This window comes from Micromys minutus, assembly GCF_963924665.1.
Source record: "Micromys minutus genome assembly, chromosome: 26".
Lineage (NCBI taxonomy): Eukaryota > Metazoa > Chordata > Mammalia > Rodentia > Muridae > Micromys > Micromys minutus.
In genome coordinates, this window is record NC_137961.1 from 36,097,596 (window position 1) to 36,119,061 (window position 21,466).

Consider the following 21,466-nt stretch of genomic DNA (forward strand, 5'->3'; position numbering starts at 1 on the left):
AATTTGAGGTGGAGGAACAGCAAAGGGGAGGGAGAGACTGAGCAGTGTTGCAGTGAGGAATAAAGAAGAATGTGTTTGTATAAGCAGAATGGTGGACAGAAAGCATTGGCTAAGCCGCTGGTTCGGCTCCAGTGCCTGAGAACTGACTCACCTGCTGTCTCGTGAGCCAACTGTACATCGGCTCTAATCGCTGGTTTTCCGTGATTCTTATTCCTCAGCTTACGTGTGATGCAGTGGTGACGGCCATCAGTGCTGGTCCAAGGACTCTAAATTTCAAAATAAACAGAGCAGTGTTAACAAAGGTAAGACGGTACATAGTCTAGTCTGTGCTTTCTCGCTGTGTCAGCCACACTGGTCTTCCAGCCCTGGAACTAGTTCCTACTCCTCAAAACTACGTGCAGTTGACTCCTTAGTCTGGGCTGCAGCCTTAGGTTAATCTGCTTCAAGTTTTATATTCTGTTCTCGGTGGGTTTTTGTTATTGGTTTGTTTTTAAACTGCCAAAGGTCAAATCCACAGCCTTTGATATGCTTAAGTGGGTCACTTCCTTAGCCCCTAGCGGTCACCTGCTCACCTTTGTGATGCTGCAGCTCTCTTAGGCTCTTCCTTACAGGAATGACCTTTGCTGTCTTACAGTCCTTTCAACTCTGATTCACTGTGGGGCTCTAGTGTCTGTCTCTCCACTGTCTGTCTGTCTCTCCACTGTCTGTCTGTCTGCCTCTCCACCATCTGTCTGTCTCTCCACTGTCTGTCTGTCTGTCTCTCCGCTGTCTGTCTGTCTCTCCGCTGTCTGTCTGTTGTCTCCCCACTGTCTGTCTGTCTCTCCACTATCTGTCTGTCTGTCTCTCCACTGTCTGTTGTCTCTCCACTGTCTGTCTGTCTCTCCACTGTCTGTCTGTCTGCCTCTCCACTGTCTGTCTGTCTGTCTCTCTGCTGTCTATCTGTTGTCTCCCCACTGTCTATCTGTCTGTCTCTCCACTATCTGTCTGTCTCTCCACTGTCTGTCTGTCTCTCCACTGTCTGTCTGTCTGTCTCTCCACTGTCTGTTGTCTCTCCACTATCTGTCTCTCCACTGTCTGTCTGTCTGTCTCTCCACTGTCTATCTGTCTGTCTGTCTCTCCACTGTCTGTTGTCTCTCCACTGTCTGTCTGTCTCTCCACTGTCTGTCTGTCTGTCTCTCCACTGTCTAACTGTCTGTCTGTCTCTCCTCTGTCTGTCTGTCTGTCTCTCCATTGTCTGTCTGTCTGTCTGTCTCTCCACTGTTTGTCAGTCTGTCTCCATGCTTTTACATAGTGGCTGATGCGTCATAGATGCTCGATGAATAACTGCTGAATGAGTGAATGTGCTCTGTATTAAGAGAAGTACTTTGGTTTCTACTCCCTCGTAGTCTATAATTTATTGGAAGCATAAGGCATCAATTGGAGAAACCATGAGGTAGGTTTTTCTTTTACTAAAACAGTGAATATTAAAGTAAAAAGGTTGTTAACACAGTGAGAAAAAAAAATAATCAGAGATGCCAAAGTCCGGATGACCTGGAAGTTTGGGGAAATCTCTAAAAGGAATTAAATATTATACATCAGAGAACATGTGATCCCGGATTACATGAAACCTTTATGCATACTTCAGCCTATTGTGTTTTAAAAGAAATAAAGCCCACTGTTAGGTCGGTGAGGCTTAGTAAATGTGGCAGTCTTAAGCTGAAGTCACTGTTGTAAGTTACAAGGGACAGTTGGAGAAGAGACTGCAGGATGTAACAGACTTAGCAAAGCAGCAGGGGGTCTGCAGGACTCTGCTGGACTGACTGAGAGCAGCTCTACACAAGCTCCACACCAAAGCCTCTTATCCCCTACGAGCTGTCTTAAGCAACTACTGAAGAATTCCAAGTTTTCCGAGAATATCAAAGTCATACAAAGGCTCTGAAATTTCCAAGGAATAATCTCCAGTAACAATCACTGCTTACTTAATTCTGCTGCATCTCTGCATGTGGACTCTTTCGAGGATTATTATTCAGAAGAGGGCATCAGATCCTATTACAGATGGTCATGAGCCACCATGTAGTTGCTGGGAATTGAACTCAGGACCTCTGGAAGAGCACTCTGTGTTCTTAACCACTGAGCCATCTCTACAGCCCTTAAGGATTTCTTTTAATCTCATGCCTTTGCTCCTCAGCTCTTCATGCTTCTGAACAGAGTTAGTGGGTTTTCTTAGATCATTGGGATTTTATTTTTTCAGTCATCTTTCATTCTGAAGTAAGTCAGCTAGTAAAAATCCACCCAGCAGATAAGGACATTTATTTTGAGTTTGTTGAAGCAGTGCTTCCAACCTGTTAGTGTGCTTATCTTCCAGGGCCGGCTCCACTTCCTACAGGGTCTCAATGTATAGCCATGGCCAGCCGCAAGCGCAGAATTCTTTTGAAAGCATTCCATGGCAGTTCACTGAGTTTATTATTCATGACTTTTAAATGATACTTTTATTGTTATTTTCTGATTTATGGAAGTGGAAATAAATCTTGCCAAATATGCCTTCCATACTTTTGGCCCTTAATAGCAATATTGTTCTTCTTCTGTTTTTCCTTATGTTAGAGTGGGGAGGGTAGGCTTTTACCTTTAAAGCTACTTTAGCTAAAAGAGATAAGGTATATATGTCCAGGGAAAATTCATGTTTATGTAATAATTTAAATTTTCAATGGCCATGAACTTTATACTTTATTTCAATTAAGAAACTGTAGATTTTTTCCTAAATTAGAGATGTCCAGCTGTATTGGTTACAAATATTTCCATGGCTAAGTGATGTGGAATATCCGTGATGGCAGAAAGAACTCTTATTTGAGTACCACACTTAACACTTGCCAATAACTTGAAGGCATTTGTAGGAAAATCCATAACATCTACTGGTGCTTAATTCAATTAAGGGGGAGAAAAGAAAAAGATAATTTACAAAACCTATTTTCTTAGGTATATCTGAAAAATCCACAGTGAATAAAATCACAATTTTTTTTCAAATCCAACTTTGCATGCTCTACCAAAAGGAGGAACTGTTTTGTGATATCACTACATAAGTTTTGCCGATAGGTAGTGAATACATTCAAGCCACATTTATTTTATGATCTCATAGAAATAATGATTTTAATACTAAAGAATTGACCAGACAAGTTAGTAGTGGTGAATGACTTAGAGTCCTGCTGACAGGCAAAAGGGAACAGTCAGCCTGGAATGAGAAAAGCAAGGGGATAGGAGTCTTCCATAGGAAGGACAATGTTAGACAGAGTAACAGCCAGTTGGGGTATCCATTGAGTTCCTTAAGCTCCAAAAATGAAAATGTCAAAGACTTCACTTCTGATTAAAACCTTTTATGCCTGAATATTTACATGAGTACAGCTTATATTCACACATGCATATCAGCAAATGTGTTAGATTCTAGTGCTTTCAGCTATTAGAACATGACGGAACAATAGTGCCTCCTAGACATTTTTTATAATTTTATTAATGTATTTATTATATATATGTACACTGTATCTGTCTTCAGACACACCAGAAGAGGGTATTGGATCCCATTACAGATGGTTGTGAGCCACCATGTGGTTGCTGGGATTTGAACTCAGAACCTCTGGAAGAGCAGTCAATACTCTTAACCACTGAGCCATCTCTCCAGCCCCCCTCCTAGACATTTTAAAGTTGAAAACTGTTCATTTATATTTGATAGCTTCTATAAAAGAGTAAATTGGTTTTCTTCAAAGGTGTGGCCCCTAGTAGATTGAACATGCTGTACTGGATGCCCACGTACCAGAGAATGTACGGGCAGCATTAATTAGACTCAGTGGGTCAAAAAACAAAACAGAGTCAGGGCCTTACCGTGTAGCCTAGCCTAGCCAATAACTCAGGTTCCTCCTGGCTTGACCTTCTGAGTTGCTGGGGTTACAAGCATGCACCATATGCTTTATCTCACTTCTTGACTATATTAACTAGTTCTTGATAATTAATACAGTTCTTGCCATACACTACATTTTTAAGGCCCCAGATAAAGTTAGCAATGCAAACCCAACAAGAGTAAAAGCAATACTTTCTAGCAGTAGTTCCAAATCAAACAACTGGGGACCTGGAGAGATGGCACCAAGGCTAAGAGCACTTGCTCTTTGAGAGGATCCAGATTCAGCTCCCAGCACCGTCTGCAGCACTGGCTCCCAGGGGCTCTGCCTACTCTTTCAGCCGCTGCAGGCACCATGTGGTCCTCTAGTATACATAAACACTCATACACATAAGAAAAACTAAAATTACACATGACTAAGAAGATCTTATAAAAACCTGCATAAAGCCATGTGTTCTAACCTGCACAAAAGCAACACATGAACTCTGACCTATACTATAGCTCCATGTTACTAAATAGAAGTTAACTTAGAATATGTTATGGGGGTTTCTGTCAGGTTTTTTTATTAAGTTATTTTATGAAATATTATAGCTCACAAAATTTGTTACATAATAATATATGATGAGTACACATTTTTTTTCCTTTTTTTTTCTAAGAAGGACTGAGGCTTGCATATTTTGGCCTTCCTTCTTTTTGAGCTTCATAAGGTCTGTGAGTTGTTTCTTGGGTATTCAGAGCTTTCTGGGGTTAGTATCCAGTTACCAGTGTTCTGTCAGGTTTTATCTATCATTTGTAGAGCCAACAGGCAGTTAATTACATATTCCTATGTGTTCACTGGCTCTGCTTGGTATCTTGAATTAGCACAGAAGCAACAGTAGCTGGCATGCGGTAACTAATTAACACATTCTCTTGACTGGGAGAATTTCTGCTTTTCAGTTCTCATCTCCTATATGGCAGGCTGGCCTTGAACTGGAGGTGAGGCCAGTGGTGATCTTGAATTTCTGATCTTTCACACCCTGGGAGCTAGGTTTATGGGCCTACACTTAAGAACTTATCAGCCGGGCTTTTATGACCTTAGGAAAATTAACCTGTGCTCTTCCCTCGGTAGTGAGCATAGTGCTCACCTCTGAAGCGCTGAGAGGGTTGAGTTAACAAAATAAAGCCCTCCTTTGTCTTCGTAACAGTCTTCACTCAGTAACTGATCTGATCCTGCTTTTTGGCTCTTCTGTGGAACTTTTGGCAGTTAGCCTAACCTCGCAAAGCTTCAAGTTCCTGATGTTTAAGGGCCATCGACTGCCCTACTGTGAGGAATAGCCCATCACCCTTATTTCACACTGTAAGTGCTCAGAGGAGTGAGCAGCCAGTGATGCTCACAGTAGCCTACTGCTGCTCACAGGTCTGTACAGTGCTGAGACAGGTTGGCAGCATTTCCTTCTCAGTAACACAGCAGTTAGAAACAGTTACTTAGTTGCTGTCTCTAAATCACACTGTTTTTCAGGCAGTGTTGCAACAAGTAACCGAAGATGGCTCAAAATACGGGTTAAGAAGTGAACTTTTCTCGGGTCTTCCCCAGAAGAGGATTGTGGTTGAATTCAGGTAAGTGACTGTTGATCTGTGTGCTGAGCCCAGTGATAACATGGAGATTATACCCTGATTGAGTTTTCACTGAATAACAGTGAGCGACATTATTATCTCGTTAGGATTGCAGTGGATCAATCACTAAACCATGAATAAAGAAATGACAAAAATCAATATTTTATGAATCCAAGATGGTTTTGCCTTTTTTCTTTTTATTTTATTTTATTTTATTTATTTATTTATTTATTTATTTATTTATTTATTTATTTATTTTGTGACGGGATCTTCTGTGTTCCAGGCTGGCCTTGAACTAGAGATGTGACCTTGAACTTCTGGGCTCGTACCCTGAGTACCTTTATGCAGAGCTAGGGCTGGAACGCAGAAACTCTTTCATGCAAGAGAAGTACTCTTACCAACTCAGCTACATTTCTCCAACTCACATTATGGCTTTTTTTTCTAAATTAAAGACTCAGTGCTTTCATGTTTTTATTCATTATTTTGTGTGTGTGTGCTACAGCACATATGTTAGGGGAATACGCTGTGGAGTCTGTTCTCTCCCTTGGCTTTTATTTGGGTGCTGAGAATTGAACCCAGATCTCAGGCTTGCTTGCCAAGCCATTTTACTATCTTGCCAGCCCAATTACTATGGTTTGTTTGATTTTTTTTTCTTAAAAACTAGTTTTTCACTTTAGTTAATTTTTAAGGCAGAACAATATAGTTCACTACTCTATCAAGGGTGTTAGCATAACTGAATAACTAAAGAACAAAGCCTTGTAATTGTAATTAGATTTTTTTATTAAAAGAAAAATAACTGACATTACAGCGGCGTGCCACCAGGCCTGACCTTTGTACGTGGGTTCTGGAGATAAAGCTCAGGGCCACATGCTTTTGAGCCAGCAGGTGTACTGACAGAGCTATCTCCCCAGGTCTCTCCTACATTAAAATATATGTATTGTGGGAAATGTCTTGTGTCTGCCACCTCGTTTCTGTTCCTTAGGTAATTTTTAAAATTTAGTTATGATTACAAGTTGGACAGTCGGAGGAAGGGTTTTTCCAAATTGCACAAGTACTCTGCGCTTAGATTCTAAAGGCAGACTCTGGAAAACTCACAGCAGTGTGTAACTGAGGCTGACTGCTGAGACAGTGCTCTGCCTATGGGACAGGATCTTTGTTCAGTCTGTGCAGTGTAACCATAGCGGTTAAGACTGAGGTTAAAGATGTGTTTGTCTGACAAAGAGAAAGAGGACTTCAACAGGACAAGGACACTAAGGAGCAGTCATCATCACGGTGGGCATGCTGTGTGCGCAGAGTTCACACGTGGACAGAACCAAGGCTGTGGGAAGTCCGCCGTGCAGCGCAGGCGAGCATTGCCACAAACGTCGCAGACCCATGTGTGTGAGCCCGAAGAGGCCTTCTTAAACCTCTACGCCAACTTATGTTTGCCCATGAAATTTAATTTTTTAACGTACATATATGTGTTAGTATGTGTGAGTATTTGTATGCTGTGGTACCTGCATGGAGGTCAGAGGACAGCCCGGAGGAGTCACTTCTCTCCTCTGAACATGTGAGAGCTCAGGTGACCGGGCTTGTCAGCCATCCTACTGGCCGTGCCTAAGAATTCTTATAAAACCTTGGGTATATAGGTATATAAAATATAAAACAGGAATATAAATTAAACATTTAGTGATAACATCATAATTTATTTTAAAACAATAATTCCCATAAAAACGTTTACCATTTGCTAATTTGCATACTAATTCGACATTTTAATATATTTATATGAAAAATTATTTTTATATGAAGAATTAAACCTTAGCTTACTGTTTGATACTATAGAACATAGAGTTTCTCTCCAGCACTAATCTTAAAATAATTTGTTTCATACGTGCGCCATTTCTGAATATCAGACTACATTATGAATCACAGGATCAATAATTGTTGGTCAATAATAAGGTTAATCTTTTCAATTCTAATTTATCTCACTGCTCTTGAACTGTCAAAGCCGTGCTCCCTAATTATGCCAGCCTGTGGACATTATCTAGTTTATTCCCAATGTTTCTATTGGAATAAGAAAATACTCTTGCAATTTTTGCAGCTCACCTAATATTGCCAAAAAATTTCATGTTGGACATTTGCGCTCCACCATCATAGGTAAGTGTCCCTTCCACAGAAAACACCAGACAGCCTGGTGACATGGGTTAGAATGAGTGCAGTGGTCGGGTTTAAATGAAAAGGAAGGTATGAACGAAGAAGAGCTAAGTAAATTTGACTAGATTGGAAAATAGGTTTACAGCTCAAAAACCAAAGTTTATTTCAACAGAAAAAGACATAGAAATCAGTTTTCAATGGTATGTGTGTTGTGATTTTTAATTGTTATGCATAGAGAGTCACGAAAGAGGCAAAAAATTAAAAAGTCACAAGTTATTTCTATGGGATTGGCAGAAATATTACAGATTCTTTTCTTCAAATAATTTTAAATAAATTCACTCTCAGCACTTAATTACAATTTTCAAGACTAAAAATTTCTGTAAGAAACCTTAGGAATATTAGAATTAGGAATACCAAAACTACTTCAAGTTGTAAAGCTTCAGTATGTGTGTGTGTGTGTGTGTGTGTGTGAGAGAGAGAGAGAGAGAGAGAGAGAGAGAGAGAGAGAGAGTGAGAAAGAGAGAGTGAGAGTGAGAGAGAGTGAGAGAGAGAGAGAGACAGAGAGAGAGAGGACAGGTGTACATGAATGCAAAGCATCAAATGCCTTGGAGTTAAGAGTTGCAGGTAGCTGTGAGCATCCTCATGTGGGAGCTCAGAACCAAATAATCTTAACTGCTAGGCTGTTTCTCTAGCCCCCTAGATGGCATATTCTTTCATTACTAAGATTCTGTTCTCTTTTGTCCTTGGAAATAGCTAAGAATAGTAATTAACATGTTTCCAAGTGCCAATAGTGATACTGAAGAAAATTCTCTTCTTGTGAGAATTACAGGAACCTTTGGAATAACATCTCTAAGTAATTCCTTACTTCATATCCATATACAAGTAAACATATTATGAATGCTTTAATAACTGAGTTTTATTAAATATTAAAATTCTATTTAAAATAAAAGTTTTATTAAAAGGGTTTTTCTGTCTTATAACTTGGTAATAGAGAAGTACTAAGTTTTAAAGCCAATAATAAATAAATACAAGATTATATTTTATTTATGACTAGGAAATTTTATAGCAAATCTAAATGAAGCTTTAGGACATCAAGTAACAAGAATAAATTACATTGGAGATTGGGGCATGCAGTTTGGTAAGTATGTTTGGCATGCTTTTCATTTTATTATATGGCGTAATTGTTTCAAGTATCATGCCCCTTGGTCATCTTTATGGCGTGTAGACGGTCCCTATTGGATTAACCAATATAATGAACCTGCTATGCTAGGAATTGAACCCGGGGTCTCGGGTATACCTGGTACATGTCCTACCACTGAGCTATACCTGCCTATCGACTTACATATTCTATATAAAACTCACCATATAATTCATTGGCATATACCTAATAAATTAGTATACTTAACATATTAAGCCGTTAATAAAGAAGAGTAACTTATCTTTATTGATTAAATGTAGAAATGAATACACAGAGAAGAAATAAGTTTCTAACTATGTATTCCAGTCTTGTCCACAGCCTGCCATTCTTAGATCTCATGTTAGTTCCAGCACCTCCCCACTCTTCATTTCAACCCTCTAGCCCCACACCCAGACCATCCTATGAAATTTAGGATCTGTTACTATATTAGTGAGTGGCCCAGAGGTGAAACAAAGTGTGATTCTTTAGCTTTCCCTTGAACTCTCTATTGGAATAGATAGTTAAAAGGAAACAAAGAAAAAGGGAGAGACCTAAAGAGTTGCATGCCATATCACGTCTAAGGTCACTCGCTGTTTATTCAGAAACACTGCGGTTCATCTAACCCAGTCATGTAGGTATGAGGAGGGCAAGGCCGATGGAGTTGTCATTGTGAGGGACTGCTTGCACACTGAATACAGTGTTTTTAAGGTGGAACTGTAGTGCCATATTCTGTGACAGAGACATGTGGTCTTTGCACATCACCACATTCCCAGAAGGCTGCTCTTTGTAAAAGTGGGTTTCCCTCGTGAGCTCGAGCTCCAAGAATAAGGACTCAGAGATTGCAGTTATGCTTTCAAATACCTCGGCTATAAGCTTTGGCTGTTCTCCGTCTGGCTCCTATATTGATCATCGCATTCCTCTATTCTGATTCTGCCGCATGGCTGGTTACCCAGCCCCCATGCCTCTGTCCTGTGTTCCTGTGCGAATCCCTGCGCTTCTTCTCTCTATCCCTGCCAGCTGTCCCACCTCCCATCTTCTGTCTCAGCTCATTGGCCATAAGCTTTTACTAAGGCGATGCTTAAGAGATTCTCGCTACACTCCCCAACTAGGATTTTTGTTTAGTGCCTTGTGTGCTGTTTTCCCTACACGCTGCTAATTTCCGAGGGCATAGGCTGTGCCTTAGCTGTTCTTGTATCCACTCTGCTCAGTACGATAGTAATAGTAAGAAGATGTGATGTTGGCCTTCTCCAAACGTAACATTTCCAAAGAAGCTTCTTCATAAGAGATTTATCATAACCTTCTCTTCTGAGTAGTATTATTTCTGCTATTAAAAAATGTCTCCAGATCATAGAAATAGAGCTTAAACCTGTTGATAGTCTGCTCACTAGTGAAGACACAGAGAACACACCCTCCATTAAAAAAAAAAAAAGTGTCAGTTCACAGCAGCGGGTAGTGAAGGTTTAAACAGTCTTGAAGGTACAGCAGTGAAGACTTCCTAGGTAACATCACTATGAATCCCTTTGACTGGGCTAAACGAGTCAGAGCAACATCGGTGTGTGATGAGTAATCATCAGATTCTGGCTGCAGGGTTTCAGTACTATTTCCTTGAAAGGAATTCTCTAATCAATGAAAAGAGTTAACATTCTTTCAACTCTCCCATTTAAGAGTTGGCACATGATTGCTGTGCACAGACCTAGCTTTCAGCATATATACCAGACTGAATGTTAAATGGAGCAGTCTTTACTCTTCCCATCTTTTTAGACACACTTCGCATCTTCCCACATTCTGCTTGTTACCCTGAGCCATAAACACTTTGGTTTTTCTTTTAAAATACACAGAATGTTTGTCATCTTTCTCACTGCTCTCTGGGATCTAGAATATTGCGTACCCCTGCGTGCAATAGCATTCTGCTCTGTGCTGAGTCTCACTTAGAAAAATGAGCACTGGGGCTGAAGAGATGGCTAAGCAGTTGAAACACTGTAGCTCTCGTAGAGGATCTACGTTAGGTTCCCAGCATTTACATGGCAGCTTATAGCCACTTGTTAACTAGTCTCAGAGGATCTCCTTTGCGGCATTGGGGAGACATGTGCTACACACACTTGCAGGCAAACACATGTAAATAAAGCAAAAAATGTTTAAATCTTTGATAAAAATGACTGGGTATGGTGCACACCTGTAGTCCTAGCACTTAGGAGGCAGAGACAGGCAGATCTCTGAATTTGAGGCCAGCTGGTCTACCCATCTAGTTCCAGGACAGCCAAGCCCCGCCCCCCCCACACACACGCAAAACTCTGTATCAAAAAGCAAAAGAAGAGAAGCAGCCATCAGTAAGCTACTTTAGATAAGTTTTTGATATGAAATTCTAATTGACATTATATAAACATTAGTCAGATTGTATTTGCCCTTTTAGTCGTCGTTTAGCAGTGTTAATATTAAGAATATAAATATTCACAATCCTTCAAAGTTTAAAACTTCAATTAGGAATTTTTCCAAACTTAGTTCAAACTACTACTATGTCTGAACATCACAGACTGATAAACTAGGTGGCTGTCATATTAGTTTTCCTTTATTAGAACCCAACACCTTGTTAGAAACAGAATAATCTTGGTTTCCCCAACAAAGCACACATTGAAAGCAAAAGCTACCTAGGAAGACAGTATTTTGAAAAAAGGGTGCACCAGAACCCAAACTAGACTAGCGACCACATTGCCCAGATGTCCTCTTTCATCCCTTACTGTGTCTTATCCCACCGGTGGGAGTTCAGTTTCACAATCCAATATAATTAGCTAATTGGCATAAAGGGGCAGCATGAGCCTGGGGCTGACTACTTTGGGTAGGAACAATCCTTTTCATACATATCCGGCAAAAGAAACATAAGTAAAGAGATGTTAATTTTGGCTTCTGATTTAAGAAGGCACATAGTCAGTGGTGGGGGTGTTAAAGCAGGGACAGGGACGGGGTGGTGGCTGGTCATGGTGTTTGCAGTCGGGATGCACAGTGCAGACAGGAAGGGGAGCCAGGCTAGCAAACTGCAAGGCCTGTATCCCCGGGAGCCCCTTCCTCTAGCAAGGCTACCTCCACAAGGCAAAGACCCACAGCGCCACACTTGTTCCCTTGGATAGGAGCGGTGATTGCACCTTTCAGATTTTTGCCTTTCGTTTGTTGTTTTTTAGTTATTTTTTTAACGTTTAAAGTCACTTCTCATCAGTGGTTTGTTGTTGTTGTTGTTTTTAGTGTATCAGTACAATTTTGAATTTCTAGTACCTCACAAGGTTTGTTTTCATATTGTCTGCCAAGGAGTCACTGGGAACCATTAGTGAAAAGACAAGTGTCCTAGAATTTTGCTGTATGAACTCATAGTCTTTTAAACTCAGTGATATATTTGCAATAGTTCAGAATATATAGTTGAGAAGTTCATCTTTTTATAGAATTATACTTGTTTCTCACCATGACTATTCTCTACTATTTTGTCTTGTATTTTTTTATTCACTCATTGTCTTGATAGGTCTGCTGGGAACTGGTTTCCAGCTGTTTGGCTATGAAGAGAAACTGCAGACCAATCCTTTGCAGCATCTTTTTGATGTAAGTTGGTAAGATAACCACAGTAGGGATTCCCCCCACCCCACAATTCCCCTCATTACACTTGTACCCTAAACCAGCGTAGGGTACATGAGCCTTTCTGTTCTTCATTTTTGGATATACTGTTTGACTGTTGTCAGGGGCAGGGAAGCTTAGACCGTTGTTTCAAGAGAGGTGAATGTGAAAGCCAGTTCAGGTTGGGAGAAGAGGAGAGGCTAAGCTACATTGTTTTGAGTGAGAAGTGTGTACGTAAAACTATGATTCTGGATTTTTGTCAGTTTGACACAAGCTAGAGTCATCTGAAAAGAGATCTCAACTAAGAAAATACCTCTACCAAATTGTCTGTAGGCAAGTATGTGGGGTATTCTCCTGATTAATGGTCCATATGGGTAGGGCCACCCTGGGCAAGTGGTTCTGGGATGTATAAGAAAGCAAAGTGAGCAGGCCAAAAGGAGCTAACCAGTAAGCAGTCTTCCTCCATTGTTTCTGCTTTAGTTCCTGTCTCAGGTTCCTTCCCTGACTTCCCCTTAGTGCTGGGCTGTGATTGGAATGAGTAAACCAAATAAACCCTTTGCTTCCCAAGTTGTTTTTGGTCAAGGTGTTTTATTACATTCACAGAACCCTAACTAGAACAGAAATTGGTACCAGGAGCTGCCACTGACATTTCAGATGCTAGCAGCTCTACTTGATCATATGGTCCTTGTGGTAAAGCAGTGTGCACAGCGGTCTGGGGCTGTTAAGGAGCCTCCTGCTCCATCCGGGTTCCACTCAAAGCTAACAGCTTTCCAAGTTACTCGGTATGTGAGCCAGAGTGCCATACCCAAGTGAGGAATGGTTGCCTCCAGACTCTGAATAGGTCGATTAAAAACATTGTATGTCTCTCAGCAGTAGGAAGGGCCACATGGAACAACTTTCTCTTTGCTATAAAAGTAATATCTCTGCATCAACTAGTAATGTGAAGGCATAATTTTAAAAAAATTGATAGATTAGTAGGTGCACACCACGTAGCATGTCTGTGGGGTATTGCTGTGACAGACCTGACTGTGCTCTGAAGGATCATGGAAGTGTTTGAAAATTTGAGCTAGAAAAGCCATTGACTACTTGGAGCCCAATCAGCTATTGTGGAAACTTGGAGGTAAAGCTGAGAAAAGTGTTGTTGATGGAGGTCTGCATGTGAAGCTGCAGAAGGAAGTTTGGAAATTCCTCAAAGACTATCAGGAGGACTGTTTATTGTAATATTTTCAGTTATCAGTCTGTGTTTCTGCTCGGTGGATTTGAGGAATCAGCTGGGATTAAGAGACTGGAATCATCCAGTTGAATCATTCTTGTTTTACTCTTCCACTCAATGCTGTTTAACTGGTTCATGATTGATGGAAGCCAAGGCAAGAAGGAATGCAGAGTCTATAGAGGAATGCTGCTTCCTGGCGTGCCCCTCATGGCTTGCTTGCTCACCTGCTTTCTTACATACCGAGGGCTTCCTGCTCATGTCAGTCATCAGGCTTGCCTGTGGGCTACTGTGATGAGCGGAGTATCTCCAGTGAGATGTCCTCTTCTCGGGTGAGCGAGCATGGCTTCTGTTAAGTTCCGAAAGACCATCTAGTACAGTGCGTCAGTCGCTTGTCCTCGTTTGTTTCTGTCACCCGTTCTCATCACTAGGACATCTTTAAGAATACACAATGGCATCTGATCTTTATTCTGCAGATATTAAGCTGTTTCACTGGCATGTGTGATGTGTATCTGGCTGTATATTTGCCATGTGGAGAGGATGGAAGTTGCAGAACAACCTTTGGAAGTTAACTCCCCTCTCACCCTTATTTAGGTCCAGGCAACTGAACTCATGTGATCAACCTTGGATATCAAGTGCGTTTACCAGCTAGTCCATCTTGCTTGATACAGATTTTAAACTTACTTCATTGCATACTGCTTATTCAAACTCATAGAAAAATTCTTGTGGAATATAGCAGCAACCTGTCATAATGTTGCTAGAGTTATAACTCACAGAGATCCACCTGCCTCTACCTCTGCTTCTTGAGTGCTGGGATTAAAGGTGTGCACCACCACTGCCTGGTTAATCCGACTTTCAAATGATAATGTATCTGAATTTTTTAACAGAGGAGAAATGCAGATTTTCACACTAGTAAGCCATCTCAAGCTGGTAGCCTTATTTCAGAGCTCACAAGTTAGGATAGGCTGGCTAACCAGCAAGAGATCTGCCTGCTCCAACACCCTAAACATGTGCCATGACACTTGTCTTTATATGTGTCCTCTGCATGTGTGGTAAGATGGTTAATGCCGATTGTCAGCTTGACAGGATTTGGAATCACCTAAGAGAGGGGCCTCCTGGCACACCTGCGAGGGAAAGTCTCTGGCATTCCTGTGAGAGATTTAAGTGTGTGAACTTCCACCTTATAAGGATGTAGCATTACTCTGTGGGATTGGGTCTGCAGAAAAAGGTGAGCTCTTCCTAAGCACAAGCCGTCAGTCTCTTTCTGCTTCATGACTGTGGAGGCAATGTGAGCAGCTCCTGTTGCCATGGACCACAGCAAGCTCCTCCTTCCCTCCGCTGCTGTGTCAGGGCATTTTATCACAGCCCACAGGGTAACTAAGAGACGCACGGCATGGCCGGTTCTGTTCCAACGGACATGTCCCCCTAGCCCTCAGAGCCCACGGCATGGCCGGTTCTGTTCCAACGGACATGTCCCCCTAGCCCTCGGAGCCCACGGCATGGCCGGTTCTGTTCCTATGGACATGTTCCCCTAGCCCTCGGAGCCCACCTGCTCATTCATTACTGCGGGCTGCGTCCTCTCCACCACCACTTCACCTAGAGTCCCTACACGCCAAGGGTGCCCAGTGTGCCCAGAGTTAGCTCACAGATTTCTCATGGCCCATCTCAGAAGCATCAAGTTGGATGTGTACGTTTTCTTGTCGTCTATTTAAAAGAACAACATCATCCTGAGGCATGGCACACCACTGAACAGTGAGCTTGTTTGTTCATATTACAACTGAGTTTCTTTTTTAAATTTTTACTTTATATGTGTATACATACATATATGATGAGTACACTGTGACTTTCTTCACACACACTAGGAGAAGGCGTCAGATCCCATTACAGATGGTTGTGAGCCACCATGTGGTTGCTGGGATTTGAACTCAGAACCTCTAGAAGTGCAGCCAGTGAGTGCTCTTAACTGCTGAGCCATCTCTCTAGCCCTATACCTGAGTTTCTAATGAGGTAAAATTTAAGTGCATTCAAGGACAGAAGACACAATGGATTAATGGGTCTGTGGTGCCACTGTTATGCTAATCATGTGTGGCATTTGTCAACTTGACAATTCAGTACTACTAAGAATGATCAGAGGGTGGCATTGAAAACTGTACACCAAAAAGTTAACTGTGCCCAACTGACTAATGGTTCCAGCCACATATTTTAAAGGATGGGGATGAAAAAGTGTTTCCACTGCCCTTCATTTTGTACTACTTTATAGTAAAGCATGTCATCCCAAGAGCAGGCAATATGATCATAGTGACATTTCAAACAAAAGTCATAGGGTGTTTGGCAATTCCAGCATCACAGCTCTTAAAAGGGGAAGATTAATACCCTCTTAAGGAAGCTGGATATGCTTAGTTTGTTCGTTCCTAGATAAACAACTGGTTTTTACATTCCGATGATGGAAATAAAGTGTGCTTTCATTCACAGAAACACGATACTATGCCATGCTGTGTGTCTTACTAGCAGCCACAGTTTAAATTTCCCTTTTTATTCTCTGGTTGTCTCCAAAATTCATACTTCCTAAAATAAAGGATTTATATTAATTGTAATTTTAAATTGTGGATATAATTTCAGAATTACATGTGTGTATGGAAGGAAACTAATTCTAAACTGTTGACAGTCATAGTTTTATAGTTATTTATAGGCAAATTTAAAATACTTACTAATATTTCTATATTAAATGCTTTTATAAAGTATTTGTATATATTATACAAATGGTAATTTGATTATCACCACTTACTAGATACTTTAAAATATAGGAATAGTTTTTGTTTCATTTTGATTTTTATTTTTTAGGAAAATATTTCTAGTATTTTTTTCTAGAAACATTCACATCAATAGATTAACTGTATAATAGATTACATGTCTTATTTTATTAAAATGTTAACATAAAAGTTTTTATTGACATTTGGGGGCATGTACTTCACTCACACCCCCGTCATGTTCTGTGATTGCTTCTCACTCATATCCTTTTGTCTCCAACATGACTCCCTTTCTGCTTCCCAGCTTCCATTCTGCACCCATTTGTCCTGTTTTCCTGGCGCTTCTTGTTCCCTCCTCTCAGTAGATCCCTTTCTGCTCATAGATAATCCCACTTCTTTATAGTATTATATTTAACCAGATATGCCTAGTAGATCAATCATTTAATGTATAAATAAAGGGGTGTGTGTGTGTGTGTGTGTGTGTGTGTTTATCCCCAATAGAACATTATTCAGTCCTAAATAATGAATTACATCATTTGCAGAAAATAGAATGGAACTGGAGATCGCTATATTAAGCCAGACCTGAAATGAATATAGTCTGAAAAATTAGCAACAGTTCATGTATATTTGTTTGTACATTGTGTGTATGCATGAGATGTGTGTGCCAAAAACCTTTAAAAATGCTGTTCCACATAATGCTTAAGAGTTGAAATTGGAGTGTAGATAAGCTTTCTAAGAAGTACTTCTTTTGGCCATCATTACCTGTTTTGCTGGTCTTTTACTAGCACCTGAACACCATGTGCACAGGAATAGGCTGGGGCTTATGGGGTGGTGGAGTGTGGGATCTGGGACCCTGCCCTCCACTGCTCAGCCATCTGAAGCTGATAGTTCAGGGCCCAGGGAGTCCTTGCTGACCACCAGAGCTTAGTATGGTTCCAATCCAGCAGACACACAGATGGCCTTGGTTAGCTGAAATGAGTCACGAAACTGAAGCTGGAGTCATGAAATCTGGGACATGTAGAGAGAAATGGAGGCTGGTAGTGGTGAGACAGATGGACGAGGGAGGGAGAGGAATCTGCAGTTGACATATACAGAAGAGCAAGCAATAAAGAACCCGTTTTACGTAGCTGTGAAATCTTCCCTTTGTCTTTTATTTACGGGTTAAGCCATACTACTTTGATTAGCCTTTCTTGTGAACTTTCAAGAATGGTAAGTTGACTTTAACAAACAAAAAAAAGACCCCAAACTGTCAGCTTAATGAAAGAGGGAAAGGGCTCTTTGCCATGTGGCCTCTTGGTTAACTTTCCACGGGGACTCAGGATTGTGTTTGGCTTCTGTGGAGATAACAGCATATTATAATAATGTGTTTGCTGGACTTTTAGGTTTATGTACAAGTTAATAAAGAAGCAATGGATGATAAAAATGTAACAAAGTTGGCACACGAGTTCTTCCACCGACTGGAACTGGGTGACACAAAGGCACTGTCGCTGTGGCAGAGGTTCCGGGACTTGAGCATTGAAGAGTACACCCAGATTTACAAGGTACCTGCCTCCCTGCTCCCTTCATTTCCTGGGTCGCTTGGCTAGTGCTGCTGCTTACAGCCTGCTGCGCAAGCTCTTCCTCACGAGTGGATCCTAGGTTAGTTGAAAATTCTTAGGATAGAGAGCCAAAATACCAAACAACCTAGCAGAGCTGGGTTAGCCCTGCTCCAGCCCTTCCTCTGTCAAGGGGTTGAGTTATGAGATAGCACTAGATGGTGGAAAGGAGGCTCTGGAGCACGGGCCACAGTGAGTGGCTGTGTGGAAGGACAGCGAGGAGGGCTGTCTGCAGTTTGACGGACGCCCTTCTCAGGGCTCTACTGTGTGGTGCAGACTTCTGGTCTTGTCGCCTTCCGCACCTGCACGGGCCCCCGCAGGTGCCCCTGGCTGCATGAGTCCTTTAGTGTGACTAAGGAACTGCAGAGCAAATGCCCGATGCTGTCATTCCGCTTAGAAGCCGTACGTGCCTGTGACTGCAGCAGGGTCATTGTGTGTGGATCATTAGAGAGTTTACATTTTATTTTTCCCATCTTTGTGACAGTTGCTAAGACATCTTCAACTTTGTCTTTGTGTGAAACAATTTAACTAACACTTTTTCTTGTATTTCTAAATCTTAGCGTCTTGGAATATACTTTCATGAATACTCAGGAGAATCATTTTATCGTGAAAAATCTCAAGATGTCTTAAAGTTGCTTGATAGCAAAGGACTTCTACAGAAAACAGAGTATGATCAAGTTACTACTCTTTCCTCCTTTTTCTTTACGACTAGGACTCACTAGCTGCCCTGGTGACCAAGCTGGCCTCAGACTCAGATCTTCCTGTTCCTGCCTCTCAAGTGCTCAGACTGAAGGCGTGCGACACCACTCTCAGCCCCCTGTGCGGTATACACTGCCTTTAGTCGGGTTTGAAAGTAACAGTGATATTGTCTCTCAGCTTTTTTTGCCATTTGTCCTTTCCTTTGCCAGCTGTGGTGGTACAAACGTTTAATGTCAGCACTTGGGAAGCAGAATCAGGAGGCTCTCTGCGAGCCATGATAGTCAGGGCCACATGGTGAGACTCTGTAGACAAAAAAGCACTTTTCCAGGCTGTGCATGGGGAAACATGCCTGTAATCTGTATGCAGGAGGCTGAGACGGGAGGCTTGGGATTCATTCAAGGCTTGTCTGAATCATACATGAAGTAATAAGATGCCTTCTCATATGCTGAACATAGCACCTTCATAGCCAAATCTCAGATTTATAAGAGGAAGGGAGGCACCTATTATAAGTATAAAGTTTTAAAATGATGCCGCCTGCCTTGGGTTCGTAAATCTGTTAATCATGTGAAGACAGGAAATAGAAAGCTTTTGTGGCTTAATGTTACCTTTTTTAAAACTACCATTTTCAAAAGTATTTAAGACAACTTATAAAAATAGGTATGCTATAACAGGCTTTCAGTGAGCGAGGCAGAGAAATCAGGGAGTAGCAGGGAAAATGGTACAAAGTCAGACAATGGTAGTATATCCTTGTTGGCATTGTTGCCTTGCACATAGTAGAATTTTTTCCTTTTTGAGAAACTTGACAATTTTGTGTTTTTATATTGTATCTTGATGTTTCGTGCATTTGTGTGTTGTGAAATGTGCACATAGCTGTGTCGAGAATGAACTGTGTGCATTTCAGCTCACATTCTCAGCCATGAGGGGAGCATCCTAACACACGCGAGAAACTATCGCTGGAGGATTAATTTTCACCACCTCCAGCTAACTTGGTGGTTTTCACCATTGTTGCTTATAGCTTGAACTGACACTACCTACTATTCTGTGACCAATAAAAATAGCTTCTGCTTTACCAAAAATGTTAGAGATATTTTACCTCCAAAGTAGAACTAGTGTGTTGATTTGTTTCTCTCTGTCATTTTCTAGAAAGGGAAGTGTTGTAGTAGATCTCTCTGGGACTGGCGACCTCTCTTCTGTGTGCACCGTGATGCGAAGTGACGGGACGTCCCTCTACGCAACCAGGTTCGTAGCATCTGGGAAGGAGGGCACTGCCTGTGTGACTCCGTAGTCTCTGTCCTACGATCACTGCAGGGTATCAGCCTATCCTTACAGCCATAAAAAATCCCAGTTGCAAAATGTAGACCTATTACTTGAATATTTTAAGAATATTTACCGGGTTTCTAGCTATTGACAACTGCAATTTCCAGAAAGATTCAGTATCAGAAGAGTGGGATTCTATATTTAAATTCTAGTCAATATCACGATCTGTTTATAGCAGAGCACATCATTCTATGTTTCTTCATAATCATATGTTTTCAGTAAGTGCACATTGTCAGGTGATCTCACACATGAAAGACCATTTTACATGCATGTAAATGTCAGGCCTCATTGTATTGTGGACAAATAGGCTGAGGCAGAGGTAGGCTCCACCTGACACTGTAGGAGTGAGCACTCATTACTCATATATAAGGGGTGCACTTTCTACTCACACATGGGAGAGAAGGCAGGACAGTGAAGTAGCTGTCCATCCACTGTCTCCAGGCCCAAGTTTCAAGCAGTTCATAAACCACTATACATTTCTTTTGTTTGCTGTCATTGTGGTACTAAGAATAAACCCAAATTATATGTATGTTAGGCAAGCACTATACCACTGACCTATGCCAACAGCCTTACACAAGCACTTTTATAATGTAATGGTATTTTTGCTATTGAATACCATCATTATTATAAATAACTTCAGGCAACCAATGAATTTTCTTAGTGATCCTTAAAGAATTCATCTTTTTAAAAACATTATTCTTTAATCTTTTTTTTTACAGTCCAGTTGGTATCCCCTTCCTGGTCTACCTTCTGACAGTTCCTTATCCCTTTCCTCCACCCAGGTCTCCAAGAGGATGATGTGCCTACCCACCCCCACCCCACCCTACCTCCCCACTCCCTGGAGCCTCAAGTCTCTTGGGGGTGAGGTGAGTCTCTCTCTCTGAGGCCAGACCAGGCAGTCCTCTGCTGTATATGTGTCGGGAGCCTCATACCAGCTGGCGTATGCTGCCTGGTTGGTGACTCAGTGTCTGAGAGATCTAAGGGGTCTAGGTTACTTGAGACTGCTGGTCTTTCTGTGAGGTCACCCTCCTCCTCAGCTTCTTCCAGCCTTTTCCTAATTCAACCACAGGGGTCCCCAGCTAAAGAGTTCATCTCTTTTTAGCTGGGTTAATGAGAAACACTGGAATGTCTAAGATGTGTATACACACACACACACACACACACACACACACACACATATAACTTCATTATGGAAACTAATTATTGCTAGGCAAATTAAAGAATTCAAGCCCTGTACAAGTGTGCAGACATTTCTATTCAGGACAGAAGTTCCTGTCAGGAAGGTATGGTGGCAAATGCCTTTAATATCATCACTTTGGAGTCAGAAGCAGGCAGTTCTTGAGTTTAAGGACTGCCTGGCTTACACAGAGCCCAGTTCAGCCAGTGCTACTTAGTGAGAGCCTGCCAAAGACAGACAGACAGACAGACAGATTGTTTTGCTTGGGTGTGAATACATACTTCATGGGGTGCCTGGATCATGAGTTAGACAGGAAGGTGATTTTGATCATTTACAACACTGCAAAGGATATAAAAGCGTTT

The 21,466-nt window shown here is 41.4% G+C and overlaps 1 protein-coding gene across 1 annotated transcript in view; it reads left to right on the forward strand.

The window, feature by feature from the left end:
* RARS2 (arginyl-tRNA synthetase 2, mitochondrial) overlaps window positions 1–21,466 on the forward strand; it is a 43,923-nt gene that overhangs the window by 11,445 nt on the left and 11,012 nt on the right. Inside the window, exons 4-11 of the mRNA XM_080938768.1 lie at window positions 219–302; window positions 5,361–5,458; window positions 7,536–7,591; window positions 8,643–8,726; window positions 12,271–12,347; window positions 17,699–17,857; window positions 18,472–18,578; window positions 19,754–19,849. Coding sequence (XP_080794894.1) covers window positions 219–302; window positions 5,361–5,458; window positions 7,536–7,591; window positions 8,643–8,726; window positions 12,271–12,347; window positions 17,699–17,857; window positions 18,472–18,578; window positions 19,754–19,849 — 761 coding nt within the window. The remainder of the gene's footprint in view (window positions 1–218; window positions 303–5,360; window positions 5,459–7,535; window positions 7,592–8,642; window positions 8,727–12,270; window positions 12,348–17,698; window positions 17,858–18,471; window positions 18,579–19,753; window positions 19,850–21,466) is intronic.